General features: G+C 47.7%; 1 protein-coding gene across 1 annotated transcript in view; it reads right to left on the minus strand.

Moving 5' to 3' along the window:
* The window catches only part of GIPR (gastric inhibitory polypeptide receptor), a 1954711-nt gene that overhangs the window by 1614996 nt on the left and 322158 nt on the right, over nucleotides 1-17557 (minus strand). The window contains exon 3 of the mRNA XM_085627720.1: nucleotides 3031-3146. Coding sequence (XP_085483846.1) covers nucleotides 3031-3146 — 116 coding nt within the window. The remainder of the gene's footprint in view (nucleotides 1-3030; nucleotides 3147-17557) is intronic.

Raw genomic sequence — 17557 nt, forward strand, 5'->3', positions numbered from 1 at the left:
GACTAGGATACCGGAGAGACTAGTGGATGGGGAGAACTCAAGAGTGAAATGTAGGTTCTCACAGGCTGGCATGGGGGAGGGAGTGATGCGGCATCTAAAGTTGTCCCTATAGATAATAGCCAGCCCTCCACCTCTGCCAGTCTTGCGATCCAAATGTTTAATAGTATAGCCTTGGGGGGTGGCCCATGCTATTGCAGGATCAGTTTCTAGCTGAAGCCATGTCTCTGTTAGAAAGAGGGCGTCTGGATTGCGCTCCTCTATCAGCATGGCCAGTTCAGTATGGTGTTTGGGCAGGGAACGGCAGTTAAGAAGGAACATCCTCCATTTCTGCTTGGAGGGATTTTTCACAACATTTGGAATAGTTATGCCCCAATCACAAGTTTTGCAGTGGGCCTTCGGGTGTAAGGGAAGGACTGAATGCAAACATAGTGGGTTGACCGAAGGACGCAATGCATATAGTGAGGAAGTGCTGTATGTGAGGAGATTTCCTACCATGATGACAGCTGGGTCCGGAGACTGTAAGCGTCTGGCGCAGACTGGCTTCTCTTTGGCGCCTCTTCGGCGCGTCTAAGGCGCTACCGCTGCGCGTGCCGCTGCGCGGGGCGAAGGAAGTTAATATAGATTGGGCTCAGGGAACACTGGAGCGTCAACCCACTAAAATGGCCACCAAGAAATGGCACTACCAGGAAGTAGGAGCGCTCTGTTCTCCCTCCACAACAATCAGCCCGAGTAGCTGTGGTGGACCGGGGAGTCAGTGCACAATTCGAATCACATTAGCAACAGCAGTTTGCATGTAAAAACGATTTTCTCTTTTTAAGAAAACAATTTTCTCCTTTTGAAAAACGATTTTCTCTTTTTTTAAAAAACGATTTTCTCTTTTTAAAAAAACACATTCAACAGAACAGCAAAGGTGCTATCACCTAGAGCGCTGGCGCAGGAGTGATCAGTTCAGGTTTTACTCGAGCGTGTCAGCGCTGGGAGCCTAAGTAGTCAGGGCTCAGGGAACACTGGAGCGTCAACCCACTAAAATGGCCGCCAAGAAATGGCACTACCAGGAAGTAGGAGCGCTCTGTTCTCCCTCCACAACAATCAGCCCGAGTAGCTGCGGTGGACCGGGGAGTCAGTGCACAATTCGAATCACATTAGCAACAGCAGTTTGCATGTAAAAACGATTTTCTCTTTTTAAGAAAACAATTTTCTCCTTTTAAAAAACGATTTTCTCTTTTTAAAAAAACGATTTTCTCTTTTTAAAAAAAACACATTCAACAGAACAGCAAAGGTGCTATCACCTAGAGCGCTGGCGCAGGGGTGATCAGTTCAGGTTTTACTCGAGCGTGTCAGCGCTGGGAGCCTAAGTAGTCAGGGCTCAGGGAACACTGGAGCGTCAACCCACTAAAATGGCCGCCAAGAAATGGCACTACCAGGAAGTAGGAGCGCTCTGTTCTCCCTCCACAACAATCAGCCCGAGTAGCTGCGGTGGACCGGGGGGTCAGTGCACAATTCGAATCACATTAGCAACAGCAGTTTACATGTAAAAACGACTTTCTCTTTTTAAGAAAACAATTTTCTCCTTTTAAAAAACGATTTTCTCTTTTTAAAAAACCGATTTTCTCTTTTTAAAAAAACACATTCAACAGAACAGCAAAGGTGCTATCACCTAGAGCGCTGGCGCAGGAGTGATCAGTTCAGGTTTTACTCGAGCGTGTCAGCGCTGGGAGCCTAAGTAGTCAGGGCTCAGGGAACACTGGAGCGTCAACCCACTAAAATGGCCGCCAAGAAATGGCACTACCAGGAAGTAGGAGCGCTCTGTTCTCCCTCCACAACAATCAGCCCGAGTAGCTGCGGTGGACCGGAGAGTCAGTGCACAATTCGAATCACATTAGCAACAGCAGTTTGCATGTAAAAACGTTTTTCTCTTTTTAAGAAAACAATTTTCTCCTTTTAAAAAAACGATTTTCTCTTTTTAAAAAAACGATTTTCTCTTTTTAAAAAAACACATTCAACAGAATAGCAAAGGTGCTATCACCTAGAGCGCTGGCGCAGGAGTGATCAGTTCAGGTTTTACTCGAGCGTGTCAGCGCTGGGAGCCTAAGTAGTCAGGGCTCAGGGAACACTGGAGCGTCAACCCACTAAAATGGCCGCCAAGAAATGGCACTACCAGGAAGTAGGAGCGCTCTGTTCTCCCTCCACAACAATCAGCCCGAGTAGCTGCGGTGGACCGGGGAGTCAGTGCACAATTCGAATCACATTAGCAACAGCAGTTTGCATGTAAAAACGATTTTCTCTTTTTAAGAAAACAATTTTCTCCTTTTAAAAAACGATTTTCTCTTTTTAAAAAAACGATCTTCTCTTTTTAAAAAAACACATTCAACAGAACAGCAAAGGTGCTATCACCTAGAGCGCTGGCACAGGGGTGATCAGTTCAGGTTGCTGTAGGTGAGAAGCAAAGGATCCTGGTCAAGGATGATGTGTGTTTTTATAGTGTGATTTGCAAGTGTGTCCACTTTGCAAAAGCACATCAGTTGTGTAGGTTTTGAATCCATCCAATGGTCACTGTTGTGGTGATTTGTTGTGAGCGTACCGGAATGGTCTACCGCCATTGGGTAACAACTGCTGGGAGACCACCATCACGACTGTGTAGTCGTAATAGGCTTGGTGGTTACACCACGGCTCTGCTGACGTTAAAGTACTCATTGCCAACTTTTCAGACTGCCATGGGGTGGCAATATTGCTATCAGCATTTGATGCTATATAACTCTCAATACAGCGGTCGGAAGACCACCGGCGCTGTAGTGTCCAGGAGGGCACAGCGGGGGGGTGGTAGGACTGCCAAATTCGCAATCGACCCCTAAATTAATACATAGTAAATACAGAGCTTATCCCTTAATTATGACCACAGAAGTTCTGTTCACTCACTTATCCTCAGTGTATTTGTTATCCTTAGAGAGAGGCAGCCATGGAGTGTCCTTGACTTACTCATTGTGTCACTTAATTTACATCACTACCTGCCACAGAACTCTTCAATCTTACCTGGAGATGCCAGTCTTCCATGTGGCACTGTGAATGGTCTCTCCATGGCTGGCCTGACTCATCCTTTACCCAGTTACCATCAGAATCGCATTTTCTTAGCACAAACTGCCCTTTCACTGGAATGAAGAAAAAGAAAGACAACCATGAGATATCATGGTGAAGAAGGAACATATTCACTATAGTAATGACTACTGGTGGGTCCAGTGCTGACAACACCCTGTTGACAAGGGGCCCGATTTACAGAACTAACTTAAGGCAATGGGGCATATGTATGAAACTTTGGTTTTGCGATTCTCAAATAGCGATTTTTTTAGAGTATCGCTATTCGAGAATCGCAAAACGAGATGTATGTAGGATTTGCAAAAAAATTTGTGAATCCTACATATTCCTTAATTGCGAATTGCAAAGTGCGATTCGCAATTAAGGAAACTCTCCCCATTCATTATATTGGCCTTTGAGGCCCATAGGAATGAATGGGAAGACATTCTCAATTTGCAATTCGCAATTAGAGAATCGGAAATTGAGAATGCAATTTCAAGGGTACCAGGGTGTCAAAAGGACACCCTGTTGCACCCCTGAACTATGTATGTGTGCACATGTGACACACATACATGCCCCAAGGGCATGTATGTGCGCCACATGGCACTTTGAAAAATGCAAAAAAGTGCATTTTCAAAGAAATCGCAAATCATCACCAACTTGAAGTTGGTGGTAATTTGCGATTCATTAAGGCCAAATTGCACTTTTTCTGTTCTTCTTACATTGCATTTAAGGAATCGCAATTTGCGATTCCTTAAATGCAATCGCAAAATAGGGAATCGCAAATTTTGCGATTCCTTATTTTGCGAGGCAGTTTTGCAATCGTACATACCACTGAGCCCAATTGCGATCGCAAACGCCGAAATTGTGTGAATTTCGGCGTTTGTGCTCGCAATTTGGAATGATACATATGGCCCAAAATCCTAAACTTACTACCATTTACTCATTTTGGAATTCACAGAAGGCACTTACTAATTTTGGTGTTCACAGAAGGCACTTACTCATTGATGAGTAAGTGCTTTCTGTGAATACCAAAATGAGTAAGTGTAAGGATTTTGTAAAGTCAAATATGCAAAGATGTTGCTGGTGTGAAAGGAAAGGTTATAGGATGAGGTTTTCTGAAAAAAATTTAAATACCACTAAATAAATTGTACAAATATTTCAAAATGAATAAACAGGAAAGCACAAATGATGCACTGTTTTAAAATGTGATGGAAACAAAGATTTTAATAGGGTCAAAACAAATCAAGACACTTTTCTTGGTTATCTGAAAATGACAGATATATATGCTGAAACCCAATTTCCATACATTAGTATTTGTTGTTATATTGTTATATCAGTAAAATTAAATGTTTGTACACATTTAATGGTCACTTCAATTGAAAATGTGCTGTCTGCAAATGACAGAGTGTTAGAAATTGGGTTTCTAGTTGGCAGTGTCACCCTGTCCAAGTAGGGGCCACAATCCTAGTCAGGGTATGTCTGATACACACCCTAAATAAACCTGTGCTCACCCTTTGGTAGCTTTGCACAGCGCAGTCAGGCTTAACTTAAGAGGCAATATGTAAAGTATTTATGCAACACTTAAAACAGTAAAACACTGAAAACACCACCCAAAATAATCCAAACCAGGTTATAATAATAGAGCTTATTTTAATGAATAAAAAAAGACCAAAATGACAAAAGTCCAATAGGTAGAACCGGAGTTATGCATTTATAAACAATATCTTGACCTATAGTGCTTTGAAAAATAAAGAGCCAACCAAGGGCTATCTGACCGCACTTTACAAGGTCATATATGAAAGGTAAGGCCGACTGTGTTGGAGCGTTGGCCAGATACAGGGACCAACCTTGTCCCGCTACAAAAGTACCTTTCTTTAGAGGGAATGTGTTGACGTTGAGGCCCAATAAGAGGAGCAGAGTAGGCAATGCATCCGTACTGATCCCTTCGGATGCAGGTGATGCAGTGGTTCCAATCTGCACAGTCGGAGTTCCATCGTTGTCAAACCCGTCTGGATGAAGGCGATGTGTCATTGTTGAGCCACGCAACAGGTGATGGAATGTCCTCATCTTCAGCGGCGATGTGTCGGCGTCAAGCTAAGATGGGTCAGTTCTGACTTGCGCAACAACAGCGATGCTCAGAATTGAGCATGAGGCAGACAGAAAACCACTTCCAAGGTCCCTGGACTGGATTAGCACCACTTGGGTAGGACTCACAGTTGGCAGAGTCCAGGGGCTGTAGCAGGTTGTTGGAAGTCTTTGAGGTCCCTGAGATTTCTAAACTGAAGGCAAACCAGCAAACCCTTGGAGTCAGTTTGATTCTCGGAATGTAGAAGAAAATGTCCAGTCCTTTTCACTTCTAGGCAAGGATGGCTGCAGGCAGCAGGGCAGGCACAGAAAAGCAGGAGTCCAACAGAGTCCAGCAGATGGACAGTCCTTTCAACAGCACAGCAGCCCTTCTTACTGGAAGAATATGAATGTGAATGGATTTATAAAATGCACGGCTACTCAACAGTATCTCTGTGCTATAAAGTCTGTGAAAAGAAGCCGATATAGAAAGGGATTATTGAGAGAAAAGTTAGGTCTTCAGTTTTTTCTTAAAACCAGCTTCAGCATGTGTTTGCGCAGGTCAAAAGGGAGAGCTTGTTCTACCATACAGAGCCCAGGAAGGAAAAAGAGTGACCTCCCGCAGTGGACCGATGAATCTTAGAGACCTTGAACAGATGAGTACCAGATGACCGTAAAAATTTCCCACAGCTATAAAAAGCAATCCTTGCCGAGAGATAGTCTTGTCCAGAATGATGGAGCTACCTATGCATTAAGAGCAGTACTTTAAAAATAATCTATTTTCCAACGGAACCCAGTGCAAATTGCGCAAATGACAGGAAATAGGTTCCCGTCTCGGCAAACCCAGAACCAGTTGTACTGCTGCATTCTGAGCGACCTAGAGTCTATTCAAGAGATATTTTGGCAACCCTGCATATAATGCGTTGGCGTTATCCAATCTGGACATTACCAGGGCCAATACCACAGTAATCTTTGTTGAAAATGATAAAAAATTCAATTGTATTTTTGCCATGCGCAGGATGCCAAAACAAACACCAACCACTGAGATAATTTGATTACAAAATGACATTTTATTGTCAAATTTAATCCATGCCTTTTTTTACAACAACAGCTTGAGCAGCTGGTGAAGGTACCTCTGTAGGCCAATGTAGATCTAAGTTTAAGACAAGGTCATGTCCAAAACTAAGCACCTCTATTTTCTCTGTGTTACACTTCAAATGGTTGAATGTCAGCCATTGAAAAACCACTAAGAGACAGGGCTGAATGACATCTGACTCAATAGAAACCCCTTTGTCCTCAGGTCCAGATGTTTAATGAGGTATTGGTGTCAAGGTTTCATTACGTATACCCAGTTGTGCCTTTGAAGTGCAGGAGACTTCAAACAGAGGCCTCTAATGTGCAAAAGGTCACTGCCCTTACTGCCCTGGCTCTAGACTCACTACAGGGGGGTATGCAGCTCTTTTGTTGCATATTTATCTAGCGCGAACTCGACCCGAAGGTATTGGAGCGCTTTACATGAGCACCGTATTTACATTACACATTCAGGCACGGGGAGATTAAGTGATTTGCCCAGAATCACAGGATGTGGACGCGACCTCGTATTGTAACGTCATACATTCCGGCACCTGTTACTTGCTATGAGCAATTAGAATGTGACCTTTGTGAACATTCTAAAACACCTTCTAGAAGACAGCCTCATTAAATTAATCATCTGCACCTATTCTTTGCTATAAGGAATCAGAACACAACCTTTGTGAACATTCTTTGTGTAGGGACAGGCACAGCCCTATTCAGCTGCAAGAGTGAGATCCTCCCTACCATCCTGCCCAGGATGGCCCATCAGCCTGGTGATGGCCCATCAGGATGTAAATGGCCCATCAGGCACACCTATGCTCGCTTTGGGTCCTATTAGTACATTTGGCGGTGCAGCGGTGGGTGGGCAGCCTCCCACCCCCATGCCCCTACACCACCAACAGTCGCTGCCGCCCGCCAGATTACAAGTAATCTTGTGGTCTGGCGGGCAGTCGGTGTAGCTTTCCCACTGCAGTGCGTCTTTCAAAGACACCAATGCCTTTAAAGGAGGCACCACAATGGAAATGCCACACAGGGTTCCTGCATGACATGGATTCGAAAGTCCATGCCGTACAGGAACCTGGGTGCATGCAAACAGGGGGGCACAAGTTGTGCCCCCCTACATGCATCCGAGGGCTGAGTGACCACTGGGAGCCCTTTCAGCACCGCCAGCCTTCTTATGGAGGAAAGTCCCCCATGAAACCATTGGCTGTCTTGAAACTTGTATTCTGAATGGCAATGCCTTAGTGGCACCACCGGCACATCACATAGTCCCCGACCACCCGCCACCACGGGTCTGACGGTCCTTGGACCGCCAGACTCGTAATTTGGCCCTTTGTGTGAGGCTGTCTAGACGGAATACAAAAAGCCCAGCTATCACCCACGTCAGACTTGCATTCAGAGACAGGCGGAGGCAGAGAGTGGTTAAAGTAAGAAACTTTTAAAAAGTGCCATTTTAAGTCCTACAACTTAAAATCTGATTTTACCATTAGTTGTGATTTTAAATTGTGAGTCCAGAGACACCAAACTTGAATTATCTATCTTTTTCCAATTGGAAGTTAGACTTATAAAAAAATGGAATAAGGTAATCCCAATGTTAACCTATGGCAGAGATAGGCTTTGCAGTAATGAAAAATAAATGGTTACGGTTAGGTTTCAGGCACCACGGAAACATCCAGAAAATCCACCAGAATAAGCATCAAGCAACCGGCATAGATGACCTCGAAGTGAACTTTCCGGAAGGCAGCCCTCATCAAAAGATTTCCCAGCACCTGGGAAACATCAATTACAACGTAAGCGTTACAACGCATGCCATTACAACACATGTCGTTACAACGCAAAAGGCTTGTTGCAGGGGGTCAGAAGGTGTTGGAATTAACTCCAACACCTTCCCTACTGTTGCACACACTGGAGTTTGAATAGTAAATTATACTATTCCAACTTCCAGCGCACCCCGACAGCAAGTCGGGGTAAAGGTATGCGTTGTAACGGCATGCGTTGTAATGGAATGCATTGTAACGTCATACATTCCAAACACCTGTTACTTGCTATGAGCAATTAGAATGTGACCTTTGTGAACATTCTAAAACACCTTCTAGAAGACAGCGTCATTAAATTAATCATCTGCACCTATTCTTTACTATAAGCAATTAGAACACGACCTTTGTGAACATTCTAAAACACCCTCTAGAAGACAGCCTCATCAAATTATTCATCTCCACCTGTTCCTTGTTATAAACAATTAGACTGTGACCTTTGTGAACAATCTAAAGCAGTCTTATTTAAAGACCTTTCACACTCCTGCCCTATGCTTAGCCTCTTTGCTTGCCATTTAGCTGTTTCCTGGCTTTCAGGACACAGTCTTGCCAGCTCCCTTGATCCTCTCGCTTCGACCTCACCGCAAAGAACGTCCTGCATTAGTCTCACACCTAGATGGAAAAAAGGAAAAGAAAAGGAAAGACGCATTAACAGACTTGATTTTTTCTACACCCTGAGCTCAGTCACAACATTGTGCCTCAAAGTTAACCAGTGTTTATGTTCAACGTGTACATACCGCTGGCAGGGCTGCCAGAGAGGACTTGGGTGAAGCAAACTCCTTCAAAATTTGCTTGTGGGTTTGATGTTGAAATCAAACCCACTACATGATATGATGATGATCTTTGTTTAATTATTTAAAACCATAACAATTTTTCTGCGTATCTCGACTTTGATTAAAAACAGACATTAAAATTAATTAGTCAACCCAATATGTCACAATATAATATGACACTGTTATAAAACAAGAATCTTCCATTGTTAATATTCTGTAAAACCCTATAAAGTGTTATCTAAAATAAGTCAGATAATTGATTTGTTTGGGACAGACATGTGAAAACCATCAGATGACGGTGACAATTTATTAGTTTCATTTATGGTAGGAATAAGTTATGAATCAAATGTTGGGATACTAAGTCTCTTGTTTTTACTGCACAGTCATTGGGCCATTGCGGGTCGTGATTGTTTCCTGCCTGGTTTATGAGGCAATAGGTTTAGTCCTTCAGATGACAATCGGGCGGACTGGTTACACCAGGCGTTATTTCTTCAGTGGATAGGCTCTCACTTGGTGGCTTAGACTTCACAGCCTGATCGTGTATATGAAGGAACTTAACCAGTGTGCAGTTCATCTACAGATCAGAGGGTGGTCAAGCCATGTAATAATAGTGCAGCTGCAGAGTCGTATTCCTCTAATCCGGAAGGCTTCCTTCAGTAAAGTGACAAGTGCTGGAGGAAGTTTCTGACATATACATATCTGGTGGATAAGATCTTCCTCTTGACTCCCACACAGGCAACACGTTTTTAGGCCAATGTTTTTTCCACCTTGGTGCGTCTGGTAGTGAGGGATAATTTCCAAAGCGTAATGCCATTAGCTTTTTTTTTAAGTGGACCGAAAAAGTTAGATCTAAATAGGCCAACGGTTTGAGGACTATATAGTTGTTGAGATCTTTGGCAAAAAGTACTTTTGTCCAATAATAGAGAATGGAGTTTTGCGGCTTTGTTTGGTGCTAACTTAAATGTTAAAAAGAACAGATTTTTATTCCAAAGGCCCAAAGTGCAAGTGGATTTCATTGCGTTGTGCAACAGGATAGTGTATGGTGATTTCTTCACATTCTCGAGTTCTTGCCACAGTGCCTCGTTAAGGCTAGAGTTCTCCACATTTTGTTTTATGTTATAGTTTCTAAGACTTTGATAAGGGAGCCTCTATGGACAATCTAAATAAAAAACAAAACAACTACAAAACTAAAGGTTGGTTTGAGATTTGAAAAAGATTTCATGAGATGATACCTTAAGAGATAGAGTTAATAGTAGACTAAAGTCTTATTATTTGTTTGTTTATAGGTACCCTATCTGCCCGTACCATTCATCAGACTGGTGTGAATGCCTGCTGCAGTGTTGCTGTTAAGTAGACAAGCCACAGCATTTTTTACTCTACACACTCTCTCCATCCCAACCCCCTTCCCCTTGGGATTTGCCACCGTGTCTCTTCCTGTAAACCGAGAGCAAGTCTGAGGAGGATCCGGGAACTAGCGCCGCCACCTCATTGGACTCATCTAGGATCCAGGTAGGTGGCTTATGACCGAAGGCTAAACCACAAACCTAACATTCCTTTCAGATGGCGCTATGACTAATCAAGACCATATATTCACAGACGATCTAGCACATGCCTTATCAGGGGACCTCAATGATGCTGACAATCTGTCTGAGTTAGTGCAGCAGTTGCAACTAGATCTGAATAAGCTAAAAGCAGAAAATGCAAAACTTAAGGGAGAGTTGCAACGAGAGAGGATACATTTCACACAATGGAGGGATACTAAACCCAAATTTTGACCCAGCCTGTGTTTGGAGCATCATTTCAGAAAGGGTCATTTACAGCTACTGACCAGACTGCATCTGTTTCTACACCCAGTCCTGTCCCCTTAGCAGCTCCAGAATGCTTTCATGATGACAGTACTAGATTTGCAGCCTCCATGAGTCAACGCCAATTACATTTCCTATGTAAACCCCAATGACGCTGCTAAAGTAGCGTTTGTAATCTCTTATTTGAGAGATGTATCTGATAACTGGGCTATTCCTGTAATAGAATGAAATATCCCCTTTTGAGCAACTATTCTGCTTTTAAAACTACCATGACTAAGTTATTTGCAAAACATGTTTTTATCCAAGCACAGGGGCGGTGCGTCCATTGGGGCGCTGGGGCATTGCCCCACTAAGTGTTGCAGACGCGGTATGCGTGTTTCGTGCACAAGCAGCAATGAATTGCAATTGTTAAGTCAGCTTTAAACAGCTTGACTTAAGCAGCGGCTGGGAGTCAGGACACGCCCGAGGCAATCGGCCTATGAAGGGGGTGGGGCCGGGGGCGAGCACTAAGGTTGAGTGACACACTTGTGACAGACACACACTGACTGACTGACAGCGGCTCACAAATTTGCGCATGCTCGAGTTTGGCTTGGTCATTTTTATGACCAGCCCAAACATGCGCACTCTCCGCACTGTCTGTCAGCCAGCCAGCCACTATGTACTGAGAGGGAGGGGGACCCGAGAGGCCGAGGGTTGCCTCATGCAGCAGCCCCCATCTCTCGGTATGGACGAGCCCTTTCCGTGCTCTGTAGCCAATCCAGGGCAGGTGCTGCTAATGCAGCGTCTCTGGATTGACTGAGACAGTCTCAGACACCGCGCAGCCTACAAAGAAAGAACCATTGGGTGCCGCGCAACTATAGCCAATCACTGTGGCTTATGTCTGAACAGTGATTGGCCATGAGGTGCGCAGCGCACTCTGCGGTCTGTCGTCACGCATGGTGCCACACACACCTTGTGGCGGTGACTGTGTACTGTACTGTGTCACTAACTCCGCTCGTCGTGTGGTGACTGTGTCGCATTCGAGGACTCCGACTGTACTGACTTCTGTGTCGTTGTCCAACTTGTCCCTCCTGATCATCGACGTCGTACGTACATTATGTTTACTGCTCCGTGCGGTGCTCCAACTGATCTCAAAAGTAAGAAGAATGAATCATGATTAATCTGATTCTGGACAGTACTCATTGGACTGGGCCTGGGCCCCGGGCTCTGGGGTCGGTGGTTGAATTCATTGCTGAGTCCGACGCCGTTGAATTGAATGTATGTGAATTGTTGTATCTTATCCTTTGGGGAAGACGCTGTACGGTAAATGAGTGACAGACCCAGGCCCCAGAGTAGACACTTTAGCTTGTTAACAATTTGTTAAGTCTCACGCCGGGTCGCAGTGTCCTGTGGGGCGACGGGCTTGAGTGGGTGGCTGGTGCTCCTGAGCTCATACTGTCCCTGCAGCTACAGTGCGCTCCACTGTTGCGTGCTTCCGCCCCCACCGTGGAGCGGTGGATTAACAGGAATGTGGGTGTATTATTTTTTGATTTTAAAGGTTATCCGCCTTGATCAGCATGCCTAATGTGTTGATGATTCTGTTCAAATATCCCTCCCATTCCCTCCGTTTCACAAGATGGATGAACCCCTGTACATGTTGCAGTCCATATAAGGCCAGGAAAAGGAGCAGGTCAGGAAAACCATTAGTCCGTATCCTGGAGCAAAAAATGGCGCATCTGTGTTTGTCGGTAAGACAACGTTTTTGCCTCTTTTGTTTGAAGGGATATAACTTGGATGCTGCTAGAGTAGTCTACGGTCTCTTCTGCATCTAGTAAAATGTCCACTGATGCAGATAAATGACACAATGATGACTTGTTAGAATATATATCCATATTTCCTTTTCTGGATGCAGAAACGCGATGCCACGGCTGTCACAGATTAACTGGATCTCCTTCAAGAAAGAGAGTTTATCTGCTCAAGATGACGCAGCATTACATCTCCACATGGTAATAGGATCACATGCACGCTTATTGTAATCCGCGTGTAATTGATTTTCCTAATCCACATAAGCATTTTATCTCAAGTCTGCAGAGTATTCTCTGTTGGACAGAATGTAAGTCTTTGGGGTGGACTGTGCTGACGCTTTCTGCGCGGCGCTCTGCCAGCCTTACCCACCACATCAGGAGTTGTATGTGCGGCGCTAATTAAAGGGTCTGGTGACCACTGCACGAGAGCACCCCCTCTGCGGATCTGCATCCGACGGTCCGACCATATGGTCAGATGTTTGGCTCACGACACATCCAGACCACTCAGCCTTTCATCCTCCTGAGGTCAATAAAATGAGTGCCACTGAACTGAGCAAAACTACACTTCTGTCATTAGCGCCGAGACTCCTTGTGCTACAAATACTTGTTAGGTTGAGAACTGCAGGGTCTATCTGTGAATGGAGCCAAGTTTCTGATATTTGGAAGGGAGTTCTCATAACAATGACCACGGGCGGATGACGGTGCCATTTAAAGATGTCCGTACGTCTTCCGCCCGGGATTGATACTGAAAATGCTAATTGTTCCCTGGAGTGTCCAAGGCCAGCCAGATCAAGCGTTTCAGCAAAGTCCTGTCCAATAAATTGAGGCCTTCCAAATTCTGGCAGCCGGCAGCATAAACAGACGACTCAGGCATTTCATTTGCAGGGACTGATGGTTCACACTGAGGACGAATTAATGCGTGCAGCCGGAAACTTGCTGAAGTCCTCCAAGAATTATTTCAAGGTCGTGGACCACGAGGCTGTTGCATAAGTATGTTTATGTGCTCTGTGCAAGCAGTCTTGATTTAGTTTGGGTTTCACTCGCTTCCTGCTGTAGCTTCTATTTTGCCGCTGACCGCGGCCCCCGCAGGGGGCCACTCGGCGGTCGGCGCCTTAGTGGCCCGGGGCCCCGGTCACCCCTCCCCACTCCATACTTCGGGGGGGGGCGGGGGCAGGGTTCCTGATCTGTGCCCCCCTCCGTGTCAGGGGCCGGAAGTGACGCGAAAGGCGCGTCACTTCCGGGCCCAGGTGTGAGGGGAAGGCTATTTAGCCTTCCCCCACCCTCACTGGCGACCTCTTTGTCGCCCACCTCGCCTATTTATCGGACGCCGAGCCGTCTCGCGGGGATCGTCGTCGCCTATCGTGCTGGAACTGCGGAATACTCGGTGAGTTGCCGTCTTGCCCTCTCGCCCCGGCCCTGTCCCTGGGCAGTACCAGGATACGGGGCCCTGTGGTCGGAGTACCACGGGCGGGGGGGGGGGAGCGTGCACAGAGCAAGGCTCGGGTAGATTTCGCTTCAAGAGCGTGCGATCGTTGAGGAAATGCTGTATTTGGCGCGTTACCCGTTGCCACTGTTTGCTAGTGCAGGTGGGGACGCAACCGCGCCGGCTACCCGGCGTCCATCGGTCATACTGGCTGCCATCTTGGGTGTGGGGCTTAGCGTTTCTCCTCCGGCGCAGGGGTCAGTGGAGCCCCTGTCCGGTCCCGTCCTGTTCACTGAATCTCCCCGTGCTTATAGGTTTATGAATACGGAGTGATGCAATCCGATACTTTCGGGTCGAGTCTCGAGCTAGAGAAAGGTCTCTCGGTAGTACAAGTCCAGAGCTGCTGACTTTAGTGCAGGGGGACCGGGTTCGAATCTGGGCACGGTCTCAGCATACTGTGATTCTGGGCAATTATTTAATCTGACTCCCCGTGCTAAATAAACATGAAGGTGTCCTAATGTAATGTAACTGGTGCGTCATGTAAAGCCTCCATTACCTTCGGATCGAGTTCGAAATGAAACGTTTTGATTATGCGTAAGAGCAAAGTATATTGGATCGAGGCTCAGGTCCGTCAGCGAGTCTCGGGGCCGCGGTCGCTTTTGTGTCGCGGGGTATAGCACTTAATCATTCGGGGTAAATCACTTAATCTCCCCGGGCCGATGTATGTAGGTAAATGCGGTGCTACGCGCTCCTATACCTTCGGGTCGATTTCGCGCCTTATAAATATGTAACACATGTCACCGGTATGAATTTAAAGCGCTCTAATACCTTCGCTAGACAAATCCGCAGTGAATATGTGTAAGCCGTTATTGAGCCTAGCCTTGCAGAGTGTCACTGTGTCACAGGGGCTTGCGGTCCTCCCCGGGTTTAGGCAGGGGGGGCCGGGCTTGAGATCCGTCCATGGTTTTCATGAGTAGAAACCTTCATGACCCCCGGCCCGGGGGCGTGGGGGCGCCATTCCGACTGTACTTCTGTGTCTCTGTCGCCGCTCCGATCGCGGAGCAACGGGCGTCGTAACGCGGTGAGTCAGGGGAGAGGCGGGGGTTTTTTGTGCAGGCAGGTTTGCCGTCTAGGGGCAGGACATCATTACCTGTGATCCTCTGGGTCGCGTCTGCACCGGCGACTCTGGGCAAACGTTTTATCTCCCTGGGTTTGATGGTGCGAGGTGTCGCGCCGGCCCCGGTGATTTTGGGGCTAAACGAGGTTTATCTAGCGGGGCCAGAACGTACAAGGTGTGGCGCCCGCTCCGGGGGTTTCGGGCTGGATCAATTATCTCCCCGGGCCTGACTGTGCAGGGTGTGGCATGTGCTCCCGGGTTTCCTGTCTAATCAGCTACTACCCCCCGTGACTGACTGTGCAAGGTAAATACGGTGCCCTCATGTAAGCGCAGAATATACACGGGCGAATTCGCGCCACATAAAATGGGCAATGTATTCCTTTGTGGCCTGGCTCTGCCCTGTTTGGTTTGTTTGGTGGGGTCGCGGTGGGGGGACGGCACCCAGCAAGCATAGCGAAGGCCCGGTCCCACAGTAGGCCGGTTCGGGTGTCCCAGCAGGGAGCGGGGAGCCGCCCTCCTTCCGCTTTGCCCGCGAGTGGGCGGGTAGTTAGTAGCAAGGGGCCGATCCAGGGGGCCAATGCATGGCGTCCGAGAGTGGCCTTGAGCAGCGAAGGGGGATCGCGGCCGGCGCTTTGTGGTCGCGTCCCCCCTTTTTTGGGCAGCGCGGGTACTGTACAATTTTAGCGTGAGGACAGTGAGTTGACCCCGTGCCTGAATATGTAAGGTAAAGTGTGCCAATAATTTGGCGGGCACGCTACAATAAAGGCAAATGAACGGAGAGTTGGTTGTGTTTCGTTCATGCGAGACTGTGATTTTGGGGGAAATGGCCCCAAGGAAGGTAGTATGGGGGTGGGATGCTTGCCAGGTTCAAGGTGGGGATGAGGGCAGACGCGAGCAGGTTGTACATGGTTAAACGTGATGTGTATGAGCACCTGTGTCCTCTCTCCCCCCCCCCCCCTTTTTATGGCGGTACAGCCACGCCTTTTTCGTGTATGCTTTTCTTGCGCTTATGCTGGTTTCTCTTGCAGTACATTCGTCTGCTTTCACTGACCGGAGGCTTGTTAATTGCCGACAGAGAGACGCGAGACAGAGACCATCCGCATTCGGTGCTCAGACGGGAGTAAGTACGGGCTGTTGGGGGATGGGGGTACCTCTCGGAGTAGCATGTGCCACTCAGGAGCGAAGAACTAACCTCAAAGGGGGTGAATAGGCGGTTAACTTTCTCTCTTTCCCGATTGCAGATAAGAGAGAGCAACTGCTAAGTGATGGACAGCCAAGGATTATCCCCCCCCCCTTTTCACACCAGGGACACAGGTTGAGGAGTCCGTGCCGGACACTTCGGAGGAATCTCGGATTGCCGCTTTCTTGGAGCTGACGAGGTCCAAGGGTTTAGCTTGGGCGACGGAACTATTGAAAGCCAGTACCCCCCCAGATTCTGGGATAGCGATGGACGGTCCGGCTACGGATAAGGATGTAGGAGAGGTTGCGGGCCCGTCACGGTCAAAAAGAATCCGCCGCCCCACGAGCAAAGATTTTCCGGTTGAACAACCACCGGCTCGGAATAGAGTGGCCCCTCCTCACAGGGCCTCAGCCCCCCCCCAGGCGGCAGCTGGCTTGGGGACGGGGGCGCACAACGGACTGCCTGGCCCGCCCCAGGCGACATTTGCCTCGGCAGAGGATTTGGGTAAGCTTTCAGACACTCTAAAAGACTTCATGGCTGAGGTCAGATCCGGTCTGCTGCTTGCCAGGTCACCCCTAGGGGTTGGTCCGCCCGCCCCACCGCCGCCGACTGTCCTCCCGGCGCCGGGGGGCTTCACGGAGGTGTGGTGTCAGCCGCAGGCTGCGTTGGAACCTCCTCCGCGGCCCACACCCCCAGCTGCTGCTGTGGCCGAGAGCGCGGCAAGTGCGGTCGATACTGCAGTAGTGGTTCCCCCAGTGGTACCGACGCCGGCACCAACGCTAGCAGTAGCACCTAAGCCTCTAGTTACCACGGCCCCGCTAGTATCGGGCCGCTGTTCTCTCGCTTGGATGGTCCCTCTTGTGGCCAAAGAAGGGATTTGGCGCAGGGAATTTATTGATATCTTCACCCTTCTGATGCATGGGGCGGAGGGGGTTGATACCAGGAGGATGGGCAACAAAGAAGAGGACAAGCGGGTGCGGTACCATGTATATCCCACCAAAAATATTGTGACTTGGGGTCAGGCCTTTGCCATTTTTGCGGCAGTGATAGTGGAGAAATTCCCAGATGAAGGGCCTGGCCTCTTCCACTATGCAAGCGTGATTACTGAAGAGGCTGCTAAGGGTGGGGGCATGGGATGGTACCACTACGATTGTGACTTCCGCAGACAGAGAGCAATCTGCCCAGATCTTGAATGGGACCAGTTGGAGGTCCGTTTATGGGTAAAACACATGGGCAAGCATACTGAGGGGTCTACGACGAAGTCAGGTACAGAGAGCGGTGTAAAGAGCAAAGAGAAAGAGGATAAAAAGGAGAAGAAATGGGAGAGCAGGAAGTCCTTTCGGGGCGGGCGTGGGGGGGGTCGCAGGCCTGGCTTTCGGGCACGGTCTTCTGGAACTTGCAGGCTCTTCAATGCAGGGTTCTGCTCCTGGGACAAATCATGCCGTTTCGCC

This window comes from Triturus cristatus, chromosome 9 (genome assembly GCF_964204655.1).
Source record: "Triturus cristatus chromosome 9, aTriCri1.1, whole genome shotgun sequence".
NCBI lineage: Eukaryota > Metazoa > Chordata > Amphibia > Caudata > Salamandridae > Triturus > Triturus cristatus.